This window comes from Pinus tabuliformis, chromosome 8 (genome assembly GCF_031772625.1).
Source record: "Pinus tabuliformis cultivar Carrire ecotype Pingquan chromosome 8, CPIR1, whole genome shotgun sequence".
Lineage (NCBI taxonomy): Eukaryota > Viridiplantae > Streptophyta > Pinopsida > Pinales > Pinaceae > Pinus > Pinus tabuliformis.
The window spans coordinates 492,999,626-493,027,381 of NC_142294.1; the positions used below are offsets into that span (position 1 = coordinate 492,999,626).

Sequence of the window (27,756 nt, forward strand, 5' to 3'; positions counted from 1 at the left end):
TACAAACTTAAATGGAAATAAACCAGCTAGGGCGATGGTAGCTTATCTCTGAGAAGAGATGTGGTGGCTACATGCCTTTGAACTGTGTTACAATGAGGCTTGAAGGCCTATTTATTGTTGAGAAACAATGGAGAACTCTAAACATAAAAAAACCCTAACCCTAGAAGATGGAACGCTAAACTGTGGGCCCCGTTTGGGTAAATTGGTGCATCAACTTCCTGGGGTCGTAACTTTGGCATACGATCTCTGTTTGACGCGCACAATATTTCGTTAGAAAGATCTATTCGAGAACTCCAACTTTGGGAAGAGCAAGATCAGTCCATGGACCCATGTTGCTCCCAGTTTTCCAAAAAAACGTCGTTTAGGGCCGCAAAATGGCTCGGAAGTTCAGGACCTGAAAAACTGCTAAAAATAGTAATCTGTGCTACCATTAAGGAAACTGAAAAGCTGAAAGAAACAATGGTGGGGGTTCAAGTGGACTTGGCGGGTGGCCACCAATATCCACCTGGATCATTCCTCCCCCTTAGGAAGCAATGGTCCGCATTGCGTTGAGTTCTTCCATGAGATGAGGAAACTTCTGCTGAATTTGGTCCTTAGTGAGCCACTTGCCCTGGTGAAGGAGTTGGTCTGCTTTGACAACTCCATACAGTTGGATATTCTGCTGGCGAGTGTGTTTGATCTGTGTGTCCATGATTCGATCGGTTGCAGCTTGTTCCATGCAATCTGGATTTAACTCTGTGGGGTTGAGCTGTTCTGCAATGTCAGATGTGTCTAGTAATGGTGGAAAGTATGGCCGAAGGCGGTCCACATTGAACACTGGGTGCATGCCAAGGAATGGGGGAATGCCGAGCTCAAATGCATTTGTCTCTCACATCCTTGGTAATGGTTTAAGGACCATATCGGAGTGGTCTGAGTTTTCGATAGGCTCCGATAAGGCGTTCCTTTTGCAAATGCAACCAGACTTTGTCGCCCACTTGAAACTTGTGTGGCACCCGATGTTGATCATGTCGCTGTTTGTACTTGGCATTTGATTTCTCGAGAATGTCATGGACCTGTTGGCGAATATGTTGGATGTGCTCAATGAAGCTGTATGCCTTATCTGTTTCGGACTGGACATGAGCCGAATCTGCGTGAGTAGCTGCAAATGGCATGGCCACATCAATAGGACATAGTGGCTGGAATCCCAAGCCCACTTGAAAAGGGTCGTGGCTAGTCGAGCTGTGGAGAGCCCGGTTGTAGCTGTGTTGAACATAGGGGAGGCTCTCGTCTCATGTGTGTGGATGCTTTGAGTTGTACATGCGTAGAATGTGTACGATCATCTTGTTGACAACCTTTGTCTGGCCATCAGTTTGAGGATGGAAGGCTGTGGACTTAGTGAGCTTGGTGTCCAGCATCGACCAGAGACTGGACCAAAATGTACTGAGGAACCTGCTGTCCCGATCTGAGATGATAGACTGTGGGATCCCAAAGTGTACCACACTCGTTCAAAGAAGAGTTTAGCAGTGGCTTTTGCTATGATATTCTTCTTGCAGGCAGCCATAATGGCCATCTTCGAGAACCTGTCGACGACCACAAAAACACAGTCGTTTCCATGCTTAGTGGAAGGAAGGCCTGACATGTAATCCATGGAGATGGATTCCCAAGGTCAACTAGGGGTAGGCAGCGGGGTATAGAGGCCTTGCTTCTTGATGGTCGGTTTGGCAATGGCGCAGGTAGTGCATGATTTGGTATACTTCCCGACACCTGTCGAAGATTCGGCCAATAGAAATACTTCTGCAGTACTGCCACCGTTTTCTCGACCTCGAAATGCCCAGCAGCCCGACTGTAGTATGCTTCCCAAATCATCTTGGCACGCTCGCTTGAAGGAACACAAAGGTGACCCAGGTGCATAACAGGGCACCCTGTAGGTGAAAATCTGGAACATGCCGACCCTCCAAGAGTGTCTGGTATGTGTGGCCGAATTCTGGGTTGCTTTTGTAGAGAAGTGGCCAATCAGAAGTCTCGTGCCCATAAGAGTTGAGCACGGTGGTTAACGCCATGATCGGTGATCGACTGAGGCAATCTGCAACATTATTGTTGCTGCCCTTCTTATACTTGATATTCAAATGGAACTGTTGCAGGTATGTGGACCACTTCTGATGGCGATCATTCTGCAATTTCCCTTGGGTTTTTATGAACTGCAAGGGTCGGTGGTCTGTGTAGATGACTGTCTCCTTCCCCAAAGTGTAACGCTTCCATTGTCAGCAGGCCTGCACAATGGAATACATCTCTTTGTCATAAGTGGGATACTTCCGGACTGTGTCTGAAAGTGTCTCACTGTGATATGCCACTGGATGCCCGTGTTGAGTAAGGACTGCCCCAATAACATAGTCAGAGGCATCTGTCTCGACTTGAAATGGTTGTTGCAAGTCTGGTAATGCGAGCACTGGTGCCGAGCAGAGGCGATCTTTCAACTCTGTGAATGCCTTCTGTTGAGATTTAGACCAAAAGAATTTTGCTTTCACTCCTCCCTTGGTGACTTGACTTAAGGGCCAAGTGATATGAGAAAATCCCAACACGAACCTGCGGTAAAAGTTGGCAAGACCTAGAAAGCCGCAGAGCTCTGTCAGAGTGGTTGGAGATGGTCAATCCCGAATGACTTGGATCTTGGCTGGATCCACATGCACCCCCTGTTCATCAATAATGTATCCTAGATACTGAAGCTGGGTCATGCCAAAAGTGCATTTCTCCAAATTGGCACATAACTTTTGTTGCCGCAGTGTTTGGAGAACCTGTCGGATGTGTTGGAGGTGCTCTTCTCAATGCTGGCTGAAGATCAGGATGTCATTCAAATATACCACTACAAATGAGTTGGTGAATGGTCGCAAGATGTCATCCATTAGCCTCATGAAGGTTGCAGGAGCATTCGTCAATCCGAAAGGCATAACCAACCATTCGAAAAGGCCCTCCTTGGCTTTGAAGGCAATCTTCCACACATTGGAGGGTTTGATTGGTACCTGGTGATATCCTGACTTCAAATCAATTTTGCTGAAATATTTTACCCCCTCTAGTTGGTCCAGGAGGTCATCAATCCGTGGGATCGGGTACCTATTACGGACAGTGATCTTGTTCAGCGCCCGATAGTCAATATAGAGTCTCCAAGTCCCATCCTTCTTTGTACCAACATGATCGAGCTCCCACAGGGCGATGAACTCGGACGGATGTGACCTTTCTGCAGCAGCGCCTGAATCTGCCTCTTGATTTCATCGTTCTCCAGAATGGAGTGCCGATAGATTGGTCCATTGGGCAGCAACGCACCTGAGGTTAGATCGATGGAGTGCTTGACTTGACAGTGCAGAGGAACCCCTGTGGGGGAGGTGAAGATGTCCTCGTACTCCTCCACGACCTTGTCCATCTGTAGTTGTCGTGCGGAGGGGTCCTGTCTGGAGGTCGTGGCCACCGTCTTCTTCTTTCCTTGAGGGCGTATCATCAGGAAAACAAATTTCCCGGTTTTGGAAATGAGCTTACTGCATTGTTTTGTAGTAACCAAAGAGATGGCGGTAGGCGGTGCTACCTCCGATATCCTGTACAACTTATTTCCCGAAGTAACAATAACAGTATGGGGCCTTGATTCATACACAACATGTCGCTTCCACAAGTATGGTTGTCCTAATAATACATCACAAACTTCAAGGGGAGCAATGTCACACAATACCTCATCCGTGAAAAGCTTGATGTTGTATGGAAGTAGGCATTGCTGGCTCATGCGAAGATCCCATCCTTGGTGAAGCCACTCGATGGTGTACGGTTGTGGATGTGCTGTGGTCGGTAAGCCCAGTCGCTTCACGACCTCTGCCGAAATGAGGTTCTTTTGGCACCCGCTGTCGACAATGAACTGTAGCAGGGAGCCCTTTACCCACATCTGAGAGTGGAAGAGACGCTCCTCCTCCTTTGGATCTTCGGGTTCCTCCTTCTGGATCTTCGTGGTGGCAATGGTGTCGTTGGGCTCCGCATCGATAATCTGCTTCCCTTTGTCATTCCCCTTGTCGGGTTTTGACTCAGAGTCAGAACATGCATCTGATTCTGAAACCTTTAGCTTAGCCACTATTGACTGCTTGGCCCGACACTCACTTGTGTTGTGAGTGGAGCTCTTATGGAACTCACACCACTTTCTCGTGTCCTTTTTCGGCTTCGTGGCGCTGTTCTTTGCTTGCAGCTTTAGTGGGTTGTCTTGGGTTGCCCCACCTTGGCTTTGTCCTTTGTTTTGCGGTTTGTGGGCACCTTTCCCTTGCTTCGGATTCGCAGATCCAAAGTCTCGCTTCTTCTGTTTAAACTTTTGCTCGACCTTGACGGCATATCTGTATGCCGTGCCGAGCGAGGAGATGTTCAGGAATTCTATTTCTTCCTGTATGTATTTGTGCAGGCAGTCACGGTATTTGAGTATCAAATGCTGCTTTGAATCCTTGATACTCAACTTTGTGCGAAGGGTATGGAAAATATTGGTAAACTCTGGCACGTTTTGGTCCCTTCCCTGCCGCAGCGTGGTCCACTTTATGTATTGATCCTCATAGCTTCCGACAGGGTAGTACTGCTCTTTGATGGCATTTCGGAATGAATTCCAAGTGGGTGCCACTGAAAATAGTGAGCTTGTACTTTCATCCTTTTGCTCACAGTAGGTTTCCCACTAGTCCTTGACGTGGGGGGCTGCTTTGAGAAGAGCAAAAATAATCTTTTCTCGTTTGGAAAAATCATGAACAGAAAAATAACCCTCTAGCAAGGTTAACCATTTATCGACGACATCTGCATCTATCTGACCTTCGAATATGGGGATTTCAAAATTAACTTGTACCTTAAACGGTGTGGCGTTTCCAGAGTAGCTGTTGGAAGTCGATGCGTCACCCCTGGGTAGCTGCTGAAGGATCTGGGCAAAGCTGTCCATCATCGTGTTCCTTTTTCGCTTGAGGGCTTCTTCGAGCAAGATTTTGATAGGATCTCCTGCCCTTTCGTTTTTCTTTTCATTCACTATGGGAGGCCGTCGGGATTTGCGAGGTTGGTCTTGCAAAGGTTCGACCAGTTCAAGCCCTAACTCCTTATATCCCGACCTCGTTGGGGACATGCAAAGAAAAAAGAGAAAAAACAGACTGCTTTATACCACTGATCCGAATTTAAATAGGAACGCAACAAATTACAGAGATAACCATAAACACAGAGATGCAGCGAAAATAATACTTCATTTCATTAATGTAAAATACTGAAATATGCTTATAAACATAAATGGAAATAAACTAGCTGGGGCGATGGTAGCTTATCTCTGAGAAGAGATGTGGTGGCTACATGCCTCTGAACTGTGTTACAATGAGGCTCGAAGGCCTATTTATTGTTGAGAAACAATGAAGAACCCTAAACATAAAAAAACCCTAACCCTACAAGATGAAACGCCAAATTGTGGGCCCTGTTTGGGTAAATTGGTGCATCAACTTCCCGAGGTCGTACTTTGGCATACGATTTCCGTTTGACGGGCACAATATCTCGTTATAAAGATTTATCCGAGAACTCCAACTTTGGGAAGAGCAACATCAATTCATGGACCCATGTTGCTCCCAGTTTTCCCAAAAAACGTCGTTTAGGGCCTCAAAATGGCTATGGAAGTTCAGGACCCAAAAAACTGCTAAAAATAGTAAACTGTGCTACAATTAAGGAAACTGAAAAGTTGAAAGAAACAATGGTGGGGGTCCAAGTGGACTTGGCGGGCGGCCACCAATATCCACCTAGATCATTGTAAAAGCAATTGCTGCTGAAGATTAATAAAACCCTCATCTGTGGCACAGGTTTTCCCGCATTGGGTTTTTTCGGGGACAATTGTCCAAAAATAACTGTGTTGATGTGATTGATTCTTGTGCATGTATTTTTTCTTTGGGTAATTGTGTGATAACTGCAGTAGAATTTATTTTAATATTTGCTGAAGGAATTTCCTAAATAACTTATTGAGTACAATAAGTAGGTGAAATAAATCAGTTGCTGTAGTAATAGAATTTCAGTTTAGAAATTTTCACATGGAATCAGATAAGAGATCCGACAACAGGAAAGGAAAATCGATTATTGGTCAAGAGCATGATGCAGGGGCATCCACTCAAGGGGACTCGCACAAATTTCCAGAAGAATGTACAAGGGATGAATATTCGATGTTAGCCTCCAGATTGGAAGAAGAAGAAGCCGCTTGCCTTGCAAGCTCTGCCTCCTTGGAGGTTTGGTATATAGACAGTGGAGCTTCCTGGCATATGACAGGAATCCGAGAATGTTTTTCTGATTATTAGGAAGAAAGAATGAATTTTCAGATCACCATGGGGAATAAGGCAAAGTGTACTCCAATGGGAAGAGATACCATAGTGTTTCAAACCGAAGCAAGAGAGCGACTTCGGGCAACCAATGTGCTGCATGTGTCAGGATTGGGGATGAACTTACTTTCCATATCTCAACTTCAAAACAAGGGCTATGATGTTTTCTTCATTAAGGAGAAAGTATATGTCAAACACTCAAGTTGGAAAAAGAAGGTTCAGATTGGAATCAGAAGTAACAGGTTGTACAGGTTGTTAACCACTACGTGTCAACGACCCATAGCAGTACACCCCCTTTTTCGCAAAAGGGATAGCGCTTGATCGATATGTCCATGTCGTCCAACTATCATCATCAGCCTGATCATCATGTTATAATGTAAACCCATTCTGCATGTATATGATGTAAATAATCTTAGCAGAGTTATGTCATGTATGTAATTGCCTAGGTAAATCTACTTTTCTGGTGACAATCTACATTCTGGGAGGTTTTTTGTCTCACCGATCCATTTTCGGATGGTCGGCAGAGTTTTCCTTCAGTCTCACCCCAAAGCCGAAATATATTTTGTCACTGGGATCTTAGGCGAGTCTTAGTGTTTTAGATCAAGTCTATGTAAAAGTGATTTGGGAATAATCTTAACTATTTGGTTAGGTTATTTTATTACAAATTGCTTGGTCTGCTGGATTATATTGTGTCGCAGAAATGGGTAGTCTGTGAGGGTCTATTACAGATGAGTTTTACCCCTTATGATGTAAAAAATATGAAAATTATGATGCAAAATGTCTTGAAGGTTGGAAAAATAAATTATCCCCTCATAGGTTAATTAATTAAATTTTCTAGCCAAAAATTAATTAAAATCCTAAGCCAAAAATTTAATTAATTTTAGGTAAATTTAAATTATCCTAAGGCAAAATTCGTTGGTCCTTAAAAATCAAATTTTAAAAGGTCTCGAGACTAAGGTAAATTAATTATTTTGCTAAATTTTAAGCCTTTTGTCCCTGGGGGTTAAGTCAAAGTCATTCTTTTTATTTTTGAGTTAATTAAAATACATTTAATTGATAAATTTGAATTTCTTCAAGAATTAAATATTTCAACGGATGAGATTAAAAGAAATTTTAATCTTCATCAACAGTTGAGATTGCTTTGACGAGGATCACTTGAACTAGCTGTTGGAGGATTTATCTTTAAATAGGAAGTCATTTGTCAGTTGATCCATCCGATCTCTGAGTCGTGTGCTAAGCAAAAAGCTCGTGTAATTTTTTTCTGGATAATAAAGAAAGACTTTGGGGTTAAATTTCGCTGGTGTTACTCTTCATGGAAATAATATAAGATGTGTTGTTTTCATGCATAAATTTTTTTAGCCATTGATGATAGCTTCTGAAGAGTGATTTGCGTTCAGGTATTTTGCTCAGTCACTGGGGTTTAAGTGATAATTTAAATTTTGAATGTAATAGCAGATATCTCTATTTATCTGAATTTTATTATCATTTTCTTGCTCTACTTTAATGGCTGGATTGAGTTTTGCAGGAAGATCTTGATTTTTAGATCCTCGGGCGTTAGGGAAAGTTTTCAGTTGGACCAACCAACTCTTGGTCTGTGTTTTCTGAAGGTCCTAGCTAAGTTAGCTCCAGGCTTATTATAATATCTTGAGTTAAGCACCTCCTTTAAAATTTTAAAAATTAAATTTGTTCGGAATATTGATAGATTGGCTATTGAGAGCCTTAGATTATCAGATTTGGGAGCGGAGTTGGACTCACACTCATCAGATCTGATAGATCTGCCATTCTTCTGCATAGATCTATAAAATTTTTGGGTTTTCTGACTTAGGTTTCTGGGTTTATTTTTTTATATATCTGGGTTCTGGGTGTTTTTGTTTTCAAGTACATGTTGCAAATCTGAAGGTGAAGTTTGATTTGAAGCCAGATCTAGGCCCTGGAGGGTAAGATTTGGCCTCAAAATCATTTTTTGTAGGGGTATTATCCAACTTTTTTGCGGTTTAGGGGTTTATTTTTTATTTTTTTAAATCTGCAAATAATTTTACGAGAGTTTCACTAATAAATATGAAGCATAATGTATCAACTAAATCAAGATTTTTGGAATTTTTTTTGGGTTCTTTGGCTACCATTTTGTCTGCTGCCTGGGGTATTTTGCATTTTTGCTACAGAAATTTCATTTTTTTTAAAGAAAGGCCCACAACCCTCTGTTACTACCTATGGCCCTCATTTTCTGTGCTCTTCTCCTCTCAAACAACTCCCTCAACGCTGCCCACAACCTCCATATTTCTTCAAAAGACGGGCTTCCTAATCCCTGTTGCCATTAATTTTCCTTCCCTCCTCTCATTTCCCTGTCAGCACCTTCAAATCGGCGGCTACCTGCTAACCACATCCCTTTTGGCCTGCATTCCTCGATCCCTCTCTGCCATCTGCCCGCTGCCTTATCCTTATCATAGCCCCACTTCTCTCTTCTCAAGTTCGAGCTTGAAGCTCGATCCACGCCCATCACTGTTGCCTTTTCCTCCCTTAGCCTCACTGTAGTTTCTCCTCTCCGCCAGCCTTTGACCTCTGCTCTTGGGCCCTCATTTCCTAACCCTTCACGCTGCATCTCCAGTACTCAATTTCCATAGCTGCGTCCTTCATTCTAGTTCCTTGTTTCTCCTTTCCATTCCCTTTCCGCAACAAATTCGTCCCACAGCTCCGCTGAATCTCCATCTGTCGTCGTTGCCTTCTTCGATACCTACATACACACAAAGCAAACAAGCATTTCGTTTTCCTCTTTTTTTTATGTTTGTTTTAGCTTAGCTTTAGTTTCTTTCGTTAAGGTTTAGGTTAGTTCTTTTTCTTAATAATCCGATTTCATGTTTTTTTTTTTGAAACTTTGTTTAAATTTGTTTTAGTTTAAAGTTTCAATTTTATTTTTATTTTTATTTTTGATTTGATTTGATTTTGTTTTACTATTTTTTCAATTTCTTTTTTATGATTTTGATTTACATTTAAAAAACTTAAAAAAACATAACAAATTCTAAGAATTCTAAAATAAAAAAAAAATAAAAAAAAATTTAAAATTTGGGATTGAGAATAAAATAAACGAAAAAGGGATTTGTGCTTTTACATTAAATACTTTAATGTGGCCTATGGCCCATTAAAATCTTAAAATTTTAACCCTTTGATTCGTTTTACTTCCGTCACAATAAAAGATTTTGATTTATTCATTTACCACATTAAAGTTGTTGCCTGAGGAATAATTAAAATACTAATTAAAAGTTCCTTGGTATTTTTGGTGTTAAGTGCAAAATCTTAATTTTTCATGATTTCTCTATTGTCAGGGTGCGATAAATGTTTAAAAAATCGTATTGACTGTTGGAGAAAGATTATTTTGCTAGATTATCCTGTATGCTAAAGTTTTGGGCATTTTACAATTAATTGTTCATGATCGTTGCTTTGCCACATTATAAATTGCTTTGGGTGACTTGTTATTTATTTAGTCTTTGGTTAATTCAAATTAAAAGCATTGGTTTGTAGTCATTTTTATCTTGTGATTGTGTCTATCTATCTCAATTGACCGAGACTCGCTTTAAATTCATCAAGTTGTTTCTCCTTAAAATCTCCTAGAGCCTGTGTTCCACAGGCTATCCTCATCCATTCACCTTAGGGACTATCCTCTTGACTTGTCTAGGAGAGAGTCTAAACGGAGTAAGGATTAGAGTGACAACCTTTACTCTGAGCGTTGTCGCAGTGCCTAGACACTTTGTTCGACAACATCTTTTGGCGCAGTTGCCGGGGATAGTGTTTTTCGTCCTTGGTTCTCTCAATCTCTTCTCATCGTTTGATCCTTTCATCTTCACTCATTCATCTTCACCTCATTTTCATCATATCATCTTCTGTGTCTAAATTAGATTTCTGTTCGAGTGCCGACTCCACTTCCTTCATCTTCTACGGGGGCATGTACTAGGAGGAATCCAAGTAGCTTGGCCAATCTTGCTCCGAATCCTGGAAGGGCTCTTAGAGCTAGATGACACAAGCTCTCTTCTTGTACACTCCTTGTTAATCTCGGCTAGGAAGCTCTCCGTGACATCCATTCAATCTTCTTGAATCCTCCCGTTCCAGACATCATGGATATCTATCAGCCTCTTAACTTTGCTAACATCCAGGGTTATCCCCATAACCTTCCTAATAATGGTCTAGACAAGCTATCCGCCTTCCAAGGAAACAATGCAATCACTGTTAAAAATCATTTACATGCTTTCCAGACTTGGTGGGCTAAATTCGCCCTCGCTCAAAATTATGAGGATGTGCAAATGAAATGCTTCGTCTTGACCCTTGAGCAGGATGCTATGGATTGGTTTAGGGATAGGCCTGATCATAGCATTGATTCATATGATTCCCTCCTTAATGCTTTTAGAGAAAAATTTGGTGATAAGAAAGAAGATCGATTTCTAGCAAAAGCCTTTAGTGTCATTAAAAAGAAAGAAAATGAGACGTGTGAAGAATTTAATAGAAGCTTTAATGGTATGCTTAAAGAAATATCTACTGATTATAAACCAACTGAGAAAATGCCTCTTGAACACTATCTCGATGCTTCAATCCTGACATTTCTTATGAATTGAGAAGGTCCAACTGAAGAGCTTGTCAAGTCACAACTGAAGAGCTGGAAAAAGATAAGAAGGCTTCTGGCAAACCTGAAGTTCCTAGGTTCGATAGATTTGTTGTTAAATTAAAAAACCTAAAGGAAAAGAAAAGGAATCTGAAGAAGAATCTATGCAACAATTGCTTAAGAAGTTAGAAAATATGGAGTTAAATCAAGCTAGGATGATTGTTGATCATGCTAAGGAGATAACTGCATTACAGTCTAGGTTGATTCAAATGGAACGAGCTCAACCTAGGGGTCAGAATAATAATAATAATAATCGAAATAATTGGTAGAAGAAAGGTCATTCTAGTGAGCAGAGGCCTCCTCACCCTCTTGAAACGAATAATCTTGTGGAGGATACCCCACCTTGTTGTAGAGCCTGTGATGAGCTTCATGAAGAAGCCACTTTTCCTACTATAAACAGAATCATGCATCATCAGATGCTTGGGACAAGCAACCAGATAAATGTGGTTGGTAAAGAATATCATTTATCACAGGAAAATTGGGAAGAGGTCAAGGGAAATAGTTAATCCGTCAGACCTTTTACATCTTCATATAGCATTAATAATTTTGGTCAAAAAGCTAATGTCTTGGTTAAACTTTTTAGTGAGGAGCCTCCTCCTAAGAAAGTTCTTGAAATTGCTAAGGACAAGGGGCTAACCTATCAGAGAAGAAGTCAAGATGATAATCAAGTTAATTCTCGAAGTCTTAACCCAGGATCAACTTCTGGTATGAATATTGATTTAGGAGGTTGGTTTAATAATTCTAAAGTTTTGGTTCCTGTCACCGAAATAGTGAAGATCCCCTCCCAGAAGGCCAAGTTACTAAGTGCTATTGGCAGTACCCAGGTGAATGCAACTCAAGAGGAAACTCATGAGGATTTCTACCAGGATGCTCCCGTGTATTTGCAAAGTATGGAATCCAATAACAAAGGACATTCTCCTTTTTTCATTACTTTGCTTGTTAATAATTATTGGTTATATAACTGCATTCTTGACTCTGGTGCTTCTGCTTGTGTGATGACTAAGAGTCATGGAGCATCTTAAATTAAGGATATCCAGGCCTTATTATAACATATGTGCCATGGATTCGAAGAAAATTGAAGTTCATGGGTTGATCAAGGACTTACAAGTCCATCTGGCTGTCTACCCTAATATCATGATTGTCATGGACATAGTTGTGGTTGACGTGCCTAATGCTTGGGGTATGCTTTTGTCTAGGAAATGGGCCTCTGATTTAGGAGGAAACATTCAAATGAATTGGTCATATGCTATGATTCCTTCCCGAAAGGAGATTCCATGTCGAAGATCCTAAAAGTCCCCATAATGAGATAATATGTGAGCAACATAACCCTGGGAATCATGCTATTTTATCTAATTCGATCATTCTCGTAGAGGTCAAGGTTGATAAAAAAGAGGGTGATTTAAAAGATAAGGTTTGGCATTTATACTTTGATGGTGCAACATCTAGGCATGGTAAAGGTGGGGGAATTGTCCTAAAATCTTCCCTTGGTCATATTTTCAAATTTGCTTATCGATTAGAATTGGAAGCGACCAACAATGTGGCTGAATAGGAAGCCTTGTTGTTGGGTATAGAATTGGAAAAAGCTTTGAAAGTTAAATTGCTAAGTATCAAGGGTGATTTAGACTTAGTTATCATGCAAATAAAAAATAAATTTACATGTAAGAATCAAAGATTAAGAAATTATAGAAATGCTGTGTGGGATACCATAGAGGATTTTGATGCCATCAATTTTGAAGCTATCCCAAGAGAGAAAAATTGCTTAGCTGACGAGTTAGCTATTGTTGCTTCTACCATGCAGTTGTTTGATAAATTAATTGAAGATAAAACTAGGACGGATATCATTTTTAAACCTTCTATCTCGGATAAATCTGAACATGGGCAAACTTTTGATAATGAAACACGTGTTATTCACTTTCTAAATAATTTGGATAAGTTTAAGGCTTTTTAGGTAAATTCTGCAGAAGACGGATCCAAACGGCTTAATTTTCAGAGAAGGAAGAGTCCTACCATATGCACAATTGAAAATGGCACATCTGAAAAACAGCCTATAGATTTGCCTGAAAGTAGGCAAATGCTCAGCATGCACTACATTGAATGTATCTGATGCCATGGGGCATCCTTTGTATTGTATTCCTAACCCTACCCCTTTTATTTCAGTATTTTATTTTGTAGGTAGATTTATGTTTTTCATGTTGTTAGACTAGTTAATAAATGAAGAGCTTATATCTTTCCTGTGCTTAAAATTATATGATGATTTTTGAATGGACGCTACTTATGTTATATTGTGTGTTGCGTGGATGCAGATTTTGGGTTCTCACATTCCTCTGGTGCAACAATGTGTCCCCAAGTAGAGCCAGATGTTGACCACTACGTGTCAACGACCCATAACAGTACACCCCCTTTTTTCGCAAAAGGGATAGCGCCTGATCAATATGTCTGTGCCGTCCAACTATCATTATCAGCCTGATCATCATGTTATAATGTAAACACATTCTGCATGTGTATGATGTAAATAATCTCAGCAGAGCTGTGTCATGTATATAATTGCCTAGGTAAACCTACTTTTCTGGTGACGATTTACATTCTAGGAGGTTTTTTGTATCACTGACCCATTCTCGGATGGTCGATAGAGTTTTCCTTTAGTGTCACCCCAAAGCCGGAATGTATTTTGTCACTGGAATCTTAGGCGAGTCCTAGTGTTCTAGATCGAGTCTATGTAAAAGTGATTTGGGAATAATCCTAACTATTTGGTTAGGTTATTTTATTATAAATTGCTTGGTCTGCTAGATTATATTTGTGTTGTAAAAATGGGTAGTCTGTGAGGGTCTATTATAGATGGGTTTTCCTTTTTATGATGTAAAAAATATGAAAATTATGATGTAAAATGTCTTGAGGGTTGGAAAAATAAATTATCCTCTCATAGGTTAATTAATTAAATTTTCTGGCAAACAATAATTAAAATCCTAAGCCAGAAATTTAATTAATTCTAAGTCCTAGGTAAATTTAAATTCTCCAAAGGCAAAATTTGCCGGTCTTTAAAAATCAAATTTTAAAAGGTCCTGGGACTAAGGTAAATTAATTATTTTGCTAAATTTTAAGCCTTTGGTCTCTGAGGGTTAACTCAAGTCAAATTTTTGGGGAAATAAATTCAATTTATTTATTTATTTTTGAATTAATTAAAATACATTTAATTGTTAAATTCGAATTTCCTCAAGAATTAAATATTTCGATGGATGAGATTAAAATTTATTTTAATCTTCATCAACGGTCGAGATTGCTTTGACGAGGATTCATTCGAACTAGCCGTTGGAGGATTTATCTTTAAATAGGAAGTCATTTGTCAGTTGATCCATCTGATCTCTAAATTGTGTGCTAAGCAAAAAACTCTTGAGTAATTTTTTCCTAGATAATAAAGAAAGACTTTGGGGTTAAATTTCGCTAGTGTTACTCTTCATGGAAATACTGTAAGATGTGTTGCTTTCATGCATAATTTTTTTTTAGCCATTGATGATAGTTTCTAAAGAGTGATTTGAGTACAGGTATCTTGCTTAGTCACTAGGGTTTAAGTGATAATTTAAATTTTGAATGTAATAGCAGATATCTCTATTTATCTGAATTTTATTATCATTTTCTTGCTCTATTTTAATGGCTAGATTGAGTTTTGCAGGAAGATCTTGATTTTTAGATCCTCGGGTGTTAGGGGAAGTTTTCAGTTGGACCAACCAACTCCCGATCTGTGTTTTCTGAAGGCCTCAATTAAGTTAGCTCCGGGCTTATCATAAGATTTTATATGATATACGAACGGTTTTGAGTTAAGCACCTCCTTTAAAATTTAAAAAATTAAATTGTGTGGGATATTGACAGATCTGGCTATTGAGAGCCTTAGATTATCAGATCTAGGAGTTGAGTTGGACTCACATTCCTCAGATTTGATAGATCTGCCATTCTTGTGCATAGATCTGTAAAATTTTTGGGTTTTTTGACTTGGGTTTCTAGGGTTTTTTTTTGTATATTTGAGTTCTGGGTGTTTTTGTTTTCAGGTACAGGTTGTAGATCTGAATGTGAGGTTTGATTTGAAATCAGATCTAGGCCTTGGAGGGTAAGATCTGGCCCCAAAATCATTTTTTGCAGGGATATTATCCAACTTTTTTGCGGTTCAGGGGTTTAATTTTTTTTGTTTTGTTTAAATTTAGAAATTATTTTACAAGGGTTTCACTGATAAATTTGAAGCAAAATATATCAACTAAATTAGAGATTTTTGGATTTTTTTTTGGGTTCTTTGCCTACCATTCTGTCTGCTGCCTAGGGTTTTTTGCATTTTTGCTATAGAAATTTTGATTTTTTTTTTAATGGAAGGGCCACAACCCTTTGTTACTGCTTGCAACCCTCATTTTCCGTGTGCTCTTTTCCTCTCAAACAAATCCCTCAATGTTGCCCACAACCTCCATATTTCTACAAAAGACGGGCTTCCTAAACCTTGCTGCCATTCATTTTCCTTCCCTCCTTGCATTTCCCTGTCAGCTCCTTCAAATCCGCGGCTACCTGCTACCCGCATCCCTTTTGGCCTGTGTTCCTCCATCCCTCTCTGCGATTTGCCCGTTGCCTTATCCTTATCGCAACCCCACTTTTCTCTTCTCAAGTTCGAGCTTGAAGCTCGATCCACACCCATCACTGTTGCCTTTTCCTCCCTTACTCGCAATGTAGTTTCTACTCTCTGCCAGCCTGCGACCTCTGCTCCTCGGCCCTCATTTCCTAACCCTTCATGCCGCATCTCAAGCTCTCAGTTTCCATAGCTACGTCCTTCATTCCATTTCCTCGTTTCTCCTTTCCATTCCCTTTCCGCAGCAAATCCGTCCCACAACGCCGCTGCATCTTCATACGCTGTCGTTGCCTTCTTCGATACCTACATACACACAAAGCAAACAAGCATTTCATTTTCCTTTTTTTTTTTATGTTTGTTTTAACTTAGCTTTAATTTGTTTCGTTAGGGATTAGGTTAGTTCTTTTTCTTAATAATCCGAATTCTTTTTTTTTTTTTAACTTTGTTTAAATTCGTTTTAGTTTAAAGCTTCGATTTTATTTTTATTTTTATTTTTGATTTGATTTGATTTTGTTTTAGTTTAAAGTTTCGATTTTATTTTTATTTTTATTTTTGATTTGATTTTATTTTGTTTTACTTTTTTTTTTCAATTTAGTTTTTGTGATTTTGATTTACATTTAAAAAACTTTAAAAAACATAAAAAATTATGAGAATTCTAAAATAAAAAAAAGTTAAAAAAATCTATTTTTTTTTTAAAATTTGGGATTGAGAATAAAAGAAACGAAAAAGGGATTTGCACTTTTACATTAAATATTTTAATGTGGCCTATGGCCCATTAAATTTTTAAAATTTTAACTCTTTGATTCGTTTTACTTCCGTCACAATAAAAGATTTTGATTTCTTCATTTACCACATTAAAGTTATTGCCTGAGGAATAATTAAAATACTAATTAAAAGTTCCTTGGTATTTTTGGTGTTAAGTGCAAAATCTTAATTTTTCTTGCTTTCTCTATTGTCAAGGTGCGATAAATGTTTAAAAAATCATATTGTTTGTTGGAGAAAGATTATTTTGCTAGATTTTCCCATATGCTATAGTTTTGGGCATTTTACAATTAATTGTTCATGATCGTCGCTTTGCCACACTATAAATTGCTCTAGGTGACTTGTTATTTATTTAGTCTTTGGTTAATTCAAATTAAAAGCACTGGTTTGTAGTCATTTTTATCTTGTGATTGTGTCTATCTATCTCAATTGACCGAGATTCGCTTTAAATTCATCAAGTTGTTCATCCTTAAAATCTCCTAGAGCCTATGTTCCACAGGCTATCCTCTTCCATTCACCTTAGGGACAATTCGCCTTGACTTGTCTAGGAGAGAGTCTAAATGAAGTGAGTAAAGATTAGAGTGACAACCCTTACTCTGAGCGTTGTCGCGGTGCCTAGACACTTTGTACGACAACACAGGTTACAGATAGAATCATTGATAGGCAGTAATGAAGACAAAGACTTGAATGAGCTATGGCATAGGAGGATGGGACACTTACACCATGGGCCTTGAAAATTCTCAGGAAAACAGTATCAGGAGTTCCAAAACTAAGTACTGAACGAGATGATGTATGCAGAGGGTGCGCTCTGGGCAAGTATGCCAAAGTTGAGTTTTCCAAAAGTAACAATAGGGTGAAGAGTGTGCTAGGATTGATAAACTCAGACATCTGCGGACCGATGTCCACAAAAGCTCTTATTGGTGCCGAATACTTCGTCACCTTCATCGATGACCATTCTAGGAAGACTTTGTTATGAAACTAGCTCACAAAAAGATAGAAAAGATAGATCAATGCCTTAGAATTCAGCCTCTTCGAGGGGGCAACCTCCTTTACATTACACAAATGAATGATTCTTTGATGATTCAAATGACAAAACCTCTTTTCTATATATAGGAGTCTAAGGAGTCACAATATAACCCAGCCGACCTAACAATAATAATATAAGGCACAAAAATAACAATAGAGGGATTCTATGGGGCACAGTAATAACAATATGGGGACAATAGGGGCACAACAATATTAGTAAGGGATAAACTACAATAGTAATGGGGTAATCACTAGTATTGTAGGGACCTAATAGACTTGGATCTACTTTATGAAAACCAAGGATGAGGTTTTCGGTCGATCCAAAGAGTTCAAGGCTCTAGTGGAGACCCTGACAGGAAAGAAGATAAAAGTGTTGCGCTCGAACAATGGTGCAGAGTATGTTGACAAGGATTTCACCGATTTTGCACTAAGGAAGGCATTAGAAGAGAGTGGACAACTCCCTACTATCTAGAGCAAAATGGAGTAGTAGAAAGGAAAAAGCAGGGCTATTGTAGAAGCAGCTAGGGCAATGTTGTATGATCAGGATATGCCTAAATTCCTATGGGTAGAAGCATGCAACACGACAGTTTATGTCCAGAACAAGACTCTTCACAAGGCATTGGGCAAAATCACTCCGGAGAAGGGTTTCACTCGGAAGACACCTGAAGTCAGTGATTTCAGGATATTTGGGAATTTAACATATTGCCGTATACCCGAAGAGAAGAGAGAAATTAGATCAAACTGCTGAGAAATGATATCTTGTGGGATATATCGAGAATGCTAAGGCATATAGAGCCTATCTTCCAGGGAGTAGGAAGGTAGTAGTTCAGCGAGATGTAAAATTCATGGAGGATAGAGCTTTCAGAAAATCCTGAGAAATGCCTTCCGAGGAGCAGTGAAAGACGAGCCGTTGGTCAGACCACTTCAACCAACGGAAATTGGTACCAGAAATCTTCTTGAAGACAAGGCTTCAGAAAAAGAGGAATCTCAAGAAGAAGAGGAGTTGATAGATGTACCTACTACCAGTGGAAGAACGAGCCAGGAATTCCGACAGATTCTATAGGATGTACAAGACTTCATTGGTGCACCTAGGAATAGTAAAAGGGAGCAAAGACAGCTAGACATATACCAGACCTTAGTAGCTCAGGTTGGGGAACCTTCTAGTTTTTAGGAGGCCGTTTAGCATCAAGTATGGGTAGATGCTATGGTGGAAGAATACAGCTCTATAATTGTCAATGATGTCTGGGAAGTGGTACCTAGGCCTAATGACAGATTAGTGGTAGGTTCAAGATGGATCTACAAGGTCAAATATGTTGCAAACAGTAGTGTAGAGAAATACAAAGCCATGTTTGTGGCTAAGGGGTATGCTTAGAAGGAAGGGATAGACTACGAAGAAACCTTCGCCCCAGTAGCCAGGTATACTTCTATTAGGACCATGATATATCTTGCAACATAGATGGGGTGGGAGATTCATCAGATGGATGTCAAGACGACATTCTTGAACGGGGTAATAGAAGAGGAAGTATACATCGAACAACCGGAAGGTTTTGAGACACATGAGAAGAAATCTCATGTATGCAGATTAAAGAAAGCCTTGTATTGGCTGAAACAGGTACCTAGGGCATGGTACGTTCGAATTGATGGCTACTTGCAGAATATGGGGTTCGTTAAGAGTGACACAAATCCTAATCTCTACCATCTGGTTGTAGAGAATGAGCCTCTAATCCTAGTGTTATATGTGGATGATCTCTTCCTGACAGGATCATCCAGGCTCATCAAAGACTGTAAGAAGAACTTAGCCACAAAAGTCGACATGAAGGATTTGGGACAGATGCATTAATTTCTGATGTTAGAAGTTTGGCATCAGAAGGGTGAGATCTTCCTGGGACAAGGGAGATATGCTACAGAAATTTTGAAGAGATTTAGGATATAGGACTGTAGACCTATGGCTACTCCAATGATCACCGACTGGAAGAGGATTGATGCATCAGAAGATAAAGATGTTGATCCCACCTTGTACAGACAGCTCATAGGGTCCCTGATGTATCTGGTCAATACCAAGCTAGACATTTGTTACGCTGTTAACACCCTCAATCAGTTCATGGTAGAACCTAAGAGGGCGCACTGGGCAGCAGCCAAACATGTTCTCAGGTGTATACAAGGAACAATCGAGCATTGACTATTGTACACCAGAGGCAATGACATCAGGCTGAGTGGGTTCACTGACATAGATTAGGCTGGAAGTTCAGTAGATCGGAAAAGTGCAACTGGGTAGTGTTTCAACATTGGATCAGGAATGACCTTCTGGTGTAGTAGGAAACATAAATCCGTGGCTCTGAGCTCAACTGAAGCACAATATATGGCAGCTAGCACAGCTTTGTGCGAAGCCATATGGCTTAGGAAATTGCTTGTGAATCTATTGAGGAGAAGGATGGAAGCGACTAGGATCATGTGTGATAATCAGAGTTGTATCAAGCTCTCTGAGAATCCAATATTTCATGATCGGTTGAAGCATATTGATGTCAGGTGTCACTTTGTCAGAGACTATGTCCAACGAGGAACAATACAGTTGAGGTACACTCCTACTGGAGACCATGTGGCAGACATCCTCACCTGGGCTCTAGGAAGAACAAAGTTTGTTCATTTCAGGGAGAAGATGGGGATGGTAAAGAATCCATTTAAATAATGGATAAGTATCAGAAGTTGTAGTGCAATAGTTAGTAGTGGCAGTGCTATGGGCACCATGTTGCAGCAAGTTGAGAGGGAGCTACAGTACAGGAGCAACAATGGCAGTGTCATGGGCAGCAGTACAGGAAGCAACAGTGCAGGGGATGTGAGGTAGCAAGCTAAGCATTAACACAGGCATCGATGCGGAAGATCAATGTGATGTTTCTATAGTGAAACATTGCTAGAGCACATTCCTTGCTATGAGGGAGTGTTGATTTTTGGTAGCATCGGATGTGCTCTAGCCTTGAAATTTGGAGGAGAGGCTAAGCCACATGAGATTTCCAAGACCCAGAAATCATTTTGAGAAATTCCATCCGGATAAGGAGTTATTAAAATAACTAATATTTTTAATGGGTTCCTAAGTCTAAACTTAGGAAAATAAAAATATTAATGGGTATTAATAAAGACAAGGATGAGAAGCTTCTAAGAGACGAGGATCAAATCTATTTTAATCTTAACTGTTGATTAGGGACTTAATCTCGGCCGTTGATTCATCAACAGGAAAAGTATAAGAGAAGACTTGAGGATCATTTGGAGATACACCAGCTGATACTCAGTATGTCAAGGAATTTCGATTCTCAAGGAAGAGGGGATCGATTTCAAAGGGAGTTGCAGGGTGGAGGAAGAGGAGGGCTTCAGCAGCAGGCAGTGATCGAGGAGGAGGTGATGCAGGGTCAGTGGAGGACAGCGCAGAAAGAGAGACACAGTCCAGAGGAGAGACGCTCTGACGCAGAAGAATGCAGGGCCACTCAGAGCCACGTTGGGTCAATCAGAGTGATGCAGGGGTGACGCAAAAGTGGGAGCAGGGTCTCCAAAGTGTCAGATGGTCTCAGAGGAAAAGTCTCAGGTGTTTTCTTTCAGTTTCTTTATAAAATCATTCCTTGTAAAAGCAACCGCTGCTGAAGGTTAATAAAGCCTCATCGGCTGCACCGGTTTTCCCGCATTGGGTTTTTCTGGGGACAATTGTCCAAAAATAACTGTGTTGATGTGATTGATTCTTGTGCATGTATTTTTTCTCTGGGTAATTGTTTGATAACCACAGTAGAATTTATTTTAATATTTGCCGAAAGAATTTCATAAATAACTTATTGAGTACAATAAGTAGGTGAAATAAATCAATTGTTGCAGTAATAGAATTTCAGTTTAGAAATTTTCACAGTCACCCTCCTTATCCTTCTGTTTTTCCCCTTTTTCTGAATTGCGGCCCCTACCCTAGATGACTAGCTGGGGCTGCCCGGAAATTGCATTATAGGGGTGATCTTGCAAAACCGTTTGGATAAGCTACTGCTTTGGTGTCTCCTCTAGTGATCCTCCAAGTTTGGAGCAATTACCATGGTCGTCTTGTGAGAAAACTCAAGCCCTAGCTGCATCTTTGGAAGCCATCTTGAAAGTCTATGGTTGGTGGTCTTCTAAAGGGTCATTTGCACTTAAAACTTTGAGAAATCAATCATTCTTGACCCTTTCCTATCCTAAGCTTGACCTAGTGATCATATTGGAGGAATTCCTCCCACGATCACTCAAAAACCTATGTCTCGTTTAGGCTTCTTTCTAGGTCGGACTAGTGGAGTAAAAACCCTTTTGAAAAAAAGATTTTCTTACCAAGCCCATAGAGAGGTCTTGCCTCATCTTAGAAGCCTTGATCCTAGGCATAATCATTATTATTGAATATCCCTAACCCTAGGTTTGGGTCTTCCTCTTAGATCTTTCTTGGAGAGTTTTCCCTCTGTTGAGCCATAATTGAGCCTCTCCTTTGAATGGGCCTTGGGAATCACTTTCTATCTTATCATTGATGCTACCTTTACGAGTGATTTCTTTCATACCGGGACGACTCCTATCAGTGAAAGTCCGTAAAGAGCAGGGGACACTGACTGAGGTGACAATGGGTCATTGTCCCATTGTTATCCCCTGGTCTAGTAGTTGCCCCTTAGGTACCCCTTCTAGGACCCCTGCTAGATTGTGTGGCAACATACCAAAAGCAAAAGAGGCAGTTAAATTGTTTACTTGATTCTTAAACATAGAAAATAGGGAATATCAAGTGAAATTGAATTCCAAAACCCTACCTCTTTAGTTTCACAAGAGCTTAGGTGTGATAGATTAGTTTTGCTTTTTGCTTTTATATTACTGGCCTTCACCCACTATGTACAGTCACTTATATACTGAATACTCCTTTTGACCTACTTTGGTCATTTATTGGATATTAATAAACTTTGGTCAATACTTGTTACAAGAGAATACAACGTGTAGCTTTAAAATTCAACTAGTTTGTGGAAATGGTCTACACTAGCATAGATCCATCTTAACCTTGTATCTACCAGTACTAAGAACCAAGAGGGATCCAAAGAAAAAAAATACAGGTGCAAACATCTATCCCTTCAAAGAATTCTGGGTTTAAAGATGGATCTATGCTAGTTTAAAGAAATAAAAGGTCCACTTTTTCCTTTTTGGTCCTAGATGTTGGATGCCATTTTTTCATCTTATTTTATTAGCTTTACACATGATATGATATGACACAGATATCTTCCTCCTCAAGCTGTAAGAGAACCTTGCTTCTCTCTGTGCAAAATAGCGTTTTTTATTTGATCCATTGGAAAGCAGTTCATAAATTAAGCCCACTAATGATGTGGTGTTATTTATTTTTCACAGTGCTAAGTGCTACTACATTCTCAACTTGCCATCCATTTTTATTTTCTAAGTCACCTAGTTCATGTTTGTGTTTGCGTTTGGCAACATTGAAATTCGGAAAAATAATCAGCAGTGCAAAAAATATGATAAAATAATTAAATTCAGTAAAGATAATTGAGTGAATTCTTTAATAACTTCACATATTCTAACTAAAAAATTGCACTTTAGAATTGATACAAAAATATGAAAACATGTTAACATGTCATATTCTTCAGTTTTTTAAAAATGAATGTGTTTTCACAAAAAATGAATCTTAGTGATTTTATCTTTGAGTTTTATAAAAATGTCCCCTAACCAATTTGATTCACCATTGAATTTGTTAGTGCTTGAGATATGGTGAATACTGTATTTTATAAAAAGAAATTGCTGAATGTCCTGACTAAGGTTGAGATATGGTGAACACTGTATTTTGTAAAAAGAAATTGCTGAATGTCGTGACTAAGGCTGAACAATCCTTTATGCTTCTATTCTGCTATCTCTTGGAGTTCATTTAATCTTTCAATTAACATGGTAGCTTTCGATCATCTCAAACTTAAATATCCTTGCTATTGCTATAAATGCTGCCATGCATTTTCTTGTTTGACAAAAATGGAAGTACCACTATAATTCCTTGTTTTGCATTTTGCAACACTTGCGACATCAACCATATTGACCTTCATTTATTTATTTTTGGCTACTGTAAAAAATCTTTATGCTAAATTTGCACAGTAAGCATGCCTAGGGTTCCCTACTGTTAAAATCATTGCCTATTTGTCATTTGATGTTGCTTCATGTTCTCCTTGATAGCATACACACTTATATGGGTTTTGTGAAACATGGCATTGTAGTGTCCAACATTTTTGTCAATGTCTTGCCTGGCTTAATCACCTTTTATTTTTAGTTTTCTCATTGTGATTTGTTCCTCCTTGGCTTTGGTTATGGGTCTCTTATTTGTTGTTTTATGGTACCTGTTTCCCTTTTCAACCAGATTCTTGTGATTGGAGTATAGGAAGGGTCTTCTTTTTACAAGACTCCACAAATATAATGATTACTTGCCAAGTCAACGAAGGCCCTGAAATGAGCTCAGCTTCTACTAAAGTTCAATAATAGATCAATTTTTGTCAAACTCATGAATACTCTATGATTTAACCCAACTTGCAAGTACTCAATGGGTTTAACTAGTCTTGTTGTGCTCCTTATAAATACTTGGTGTAAAATATATTCAAAGACAGCAAAATATTACTGCAGCCTTCGTAATTTTCAAAACCATCTGTGATTATTGCATGTCAGATTTGAAGTCTTTTTGAGGTTTTTCAGTCAACGTGAAAGAACAACACATAAGGCAGCTGGTTTTGAAGTCCATAATCCATCATCCAGGGTGTTTGGAGCATGGACTCTGTCCATTTAAAATTTTGGAACTTATGTATAAAAAACATCTTGAAGTATATGTAAAGTTAACATGTGTTTATTTAAATTGCTATAATTTATGTGCAAGTATCTTAATTGAGTTCTTCCATTTAGTATGCTTCCTTCCCACAGATACATGCCCCATTCGTTAACATCTTATGTTTGGAATGATAATGTAGGAAAGCGGGCATTCCTATTGGCTATAAAGGTTGCCATTTTCACAGGGTTATTAAGGACTTCATGATTCAAGCTGGTGATTTTGTGAAGGTTACATTCTTCTATGTCACTTGCATTATACTTAATTGGGATGACGTATCTATAAAATCCTTAGTAATGAAAAAAATCTTGCATGTTTCTTAAATAGACAAGGAAGACGAATCATGATAGTTACTTTACAAGATGGTTTGATGTGGTTATATTGTTTGTTCTGATTCTATAATAATATTGTTTCATGGGCGCTTTTTGGTTTTCTAGGGAGATGGTAGCGGATGCATCTCTATCTATGGTAGCAAGTTTGAAGATGAAAACTTCATTGCTAAACATACAGGTCCTGGCCTCCTCTCTATGGTAAGTCATATTTGCATTTCCAGGATTGTATGGGTTAAATGCTTTGGAATAAAAGATCTTCTTGGATTGATAAAATATTGATATGCAGCACAAAGGTGATTGTTAGACCTAATAATGATATCCATCTGAAGGATTAAAAAGGTATTGTTGTAGGTTTTGCTTTTGATACTTCAAACCTAATTGTCAAGCTGTGGTATAGCGGTAAGAACAAGTTCCTTATCACAATAAGACCTAGGAATAAGATTTGGTGGGCATTGCCCTCGAATAAGCACACGAGTTTTAGTGCAAGTCTTGGGTGATTTCTTGGAATAGATGCCTCGTAGACATGGATTCTAAGTTGAAGGTAGTTCCTCACCTTGCATTAGAAGTTTCCTTATGTTGGTTGGAGAAGCAAATATGAGCTCCAACAATAAAAATTAGCATGTAAACATTTGTATTATTTGACCATATTAGGCTAGTGTTAGATGATGTTTGGGTTGACAAATATGTAACCATTAATGTTAATGTTAAGTGTTTATTGTGGTACTATAAATTACATATGGGGAGTGGTGTGATCTATAAGAGTGACTCATAGTTGGCAATGTTCATCAAATAGCCTTGTGATGTATCTTGTTGAAATTTGGTATCGAAGGACAGGTGGTTCCCTAAGGCTTTGATATTTGGCCTAGGGAAAAGTGTCCAAAAGAATTTAATTTTTTTCCTAAAGTGACTTTATAATTTTTATAAAGTCAAATCTAATTTAAAAGTGACTTTAAGTGATAAAGTTACTAAAGTCTAATTTTAAAGTGACTTTATTAAAGTCAATGTAAAATTAGAAAGGAAAAGTGACTTTGGAAATAAATGACTAAGTGGGTCTTTATTAAAGTGGGGTGAATTAAAAAATAGAAAGTGAGATTTAAATGAGCATTTAATCTCAGCCCTAGATCTCAATCTATTTCAGCCATTGGAATTAGGAATCACCCAAAAGTCACTTAGGGTTAGATTAAAGGAGGAAAAAGAAGAAAATGTCATTAATTCTTTCATGAGCAGATTGAGAGAAGGAGAGCAAGAGAGCCAGGGAGATTTCTGGACAGTGAGGAGAAGGAGGCTGCAAGTCTGTACAGCGGAGTTTCAGCAAGGTTTTTTAGCAAGTCTGTACAACGGAGTTTCAGCAGGGCGGAGTTTCAGCAGGGCTGAGTTTCAGCAAGTCTGTATAGTGGAGTTTCAGCAGGGCGGAGTTTCAGCAGGGCTGAGTTTCAGCAAGTCTGTACAGCGGAGTTTCAGCAGGGTGGAGTTTCAGCAAGGCTGAGTTTCAGCAAGTCTGTACAGCGGAGTTTCAGCAAAGCGGAGTTTCAGCAAGGCGGAGTTTCAGCAAGGCTGAGTTTTAGCAAGTTTGTACAGCGGAGTTTCAGCAGGGCGGAGTTTCAGCAAGTCTGTACAGCGGAGTTTCAGCAAGGCGGAGTTTCAGCAAGGCTGAGTTTCAGCAAGGCTGAGATAAGTTGTAAAAGTTTGCTTGTTGATTTTTGCTGAATATTTCTCTTACTGTAAAAAGCATTTTCCAGAAATAAAAGAAGCTTTCGAACTGGTTTTCCCCAAGAGTTGTAGGGGGTTTTTCCAGGGTCACCTTGACCAAAAATCATTGTGTTTAAATGTGTTGAATGACTGTTTGTATGTGCTGATATTTATTTCTGCATTTTTCAGCATTCTGTAAAATTTCCAGAATTTGTGTTTTCAGCAAAATTTATTTTTCCAGCTTGTTGAATGTATGGATATGGGAAAGGGCATTTAACTATATGGGAGAAATAAGGTGAAACTGAAAACCAGGGTGGGAAATGAGAAATTTTTACATGGTATCAGAGCTTGAGTGCTGAAGTGCAGTTTGGGACAGCAAGGAGGAAAATTACAGCGTGCTGATTTTTCACTCAGAAAATTCCAGCAAGCTGATTTTTCACAAACAACAGTTTTATCTTTACTACAGCAGTGCTATTTTTCAGTTTTAGGACAGCAGGATGTCATTGGGATTGAGAGTGGAGGATAGGTTGGATGGGCATACAAATTATAGCGTTTGGAAGGAGAGAATGCAGAGTATCTTTGAGGAGGCAGAAGTTTAGGATATCATGGTGCATACCACACAGAACCCTGTTGTTGTGCCTACTGATGCCACTCAGTTGGCTGAGTATAATAAAAAGAACAACAAGGGTAAGAGATTGATTCTAGACGGAGTCAAAGACCATTGCATTCCTTATGTGAGAGGAAAGAGAAATGCCCATGAGATGTGGACAACATTGTCCAATCTCTACCAGAGTACCAATGAGAACCGGAAAATGGTCCTGAAGGAGAAGTTGAAGACCATTAAGATGGGTAATGATAGTGCAGCTGGATATCTCACAAAGATTACTAATGTGAGAGATGAGTTGGCAGCAGTTGGAGAGGACATTTCACCCACCGAGTTGGTGCGGATTGCAGTGAATGGCCTCCCCCGTTCATGGATGAACTTTGCTGATGGGGTTTGTGCACGTGAGACCCTTCCCACATGGGAGAAGTTTTGGGATTGATTGCATTCAAACAGAGATCAGGAAATGTCAGCTTGGGGCAGCCAAGCCAGTTGAGCAGGATGATGATGTAGCACTGGTGGCAGGAGGCAAGAAAGGCAAAGGGAAGAAGCAGGCTTCCACAAGCAATGGTGGGGGCAAAGGCAAAGGTAAAGGTAAACAGGGTAACACACAGAAGGACTATTCCAAGGTGAAGTGTTGGAATTGTCAAAAGATGGGACACTATGCAGTTGTGTGTTCGGAGAAGAAGAAGAAGGGGAAGAACCAGAGCGTGGCAGCTTCAACAGAGGTTGAGGACTTTGCAGTTCGTTTTGACCGGGAGTTTGGGTTCACTGCGTATGAGTCCTCTAGTGCAGGATCACCTGCCACACAGGTTCAGAGGGAGCATGCTTTTCCCTCGATTAGCGGAGCATCTTCGGGTATCTGGTATGTGGACAGTGGGGCTTCACGTCACATGACAGGAGTCCGTGAGTACTTCTCAGAGCTTTCAGAGAGTGGCATTGATATAGAGGT

The 27,756-nt window shown here is 39.5% G+C and overlaps 1 protein-coding gene across 2 annotated transcripts in view; it reads left to right on the forward strand.

Moving 5' to 3' along the window:
* Window positions 1-27,756, forward strand: part of LOC149236232 (Cyclophilin-like peptidyl-prolyl cis-trans isomerase family protein) — a 200,194-nt gene that overhangs the window by 115,008 nt on the left and 57,430 nt on the right. For both annotated transcript variants that reach the window (XM_089372338.1, XM_089372337.1), the window contains exons 3-4: window positions 24,325-24,412; window positions 24,620-24,712. In XM_089372338.1, coding sequence (XP_089228464.1) covers window positions 24,325-24,412; window positions 24,620-24,712 — 181 coding nt within the window. The remainder of the gene's footprint in view (window positions 1-24,324; window positions 24,413-24,619; window positions 24,713-27,756) is intronic.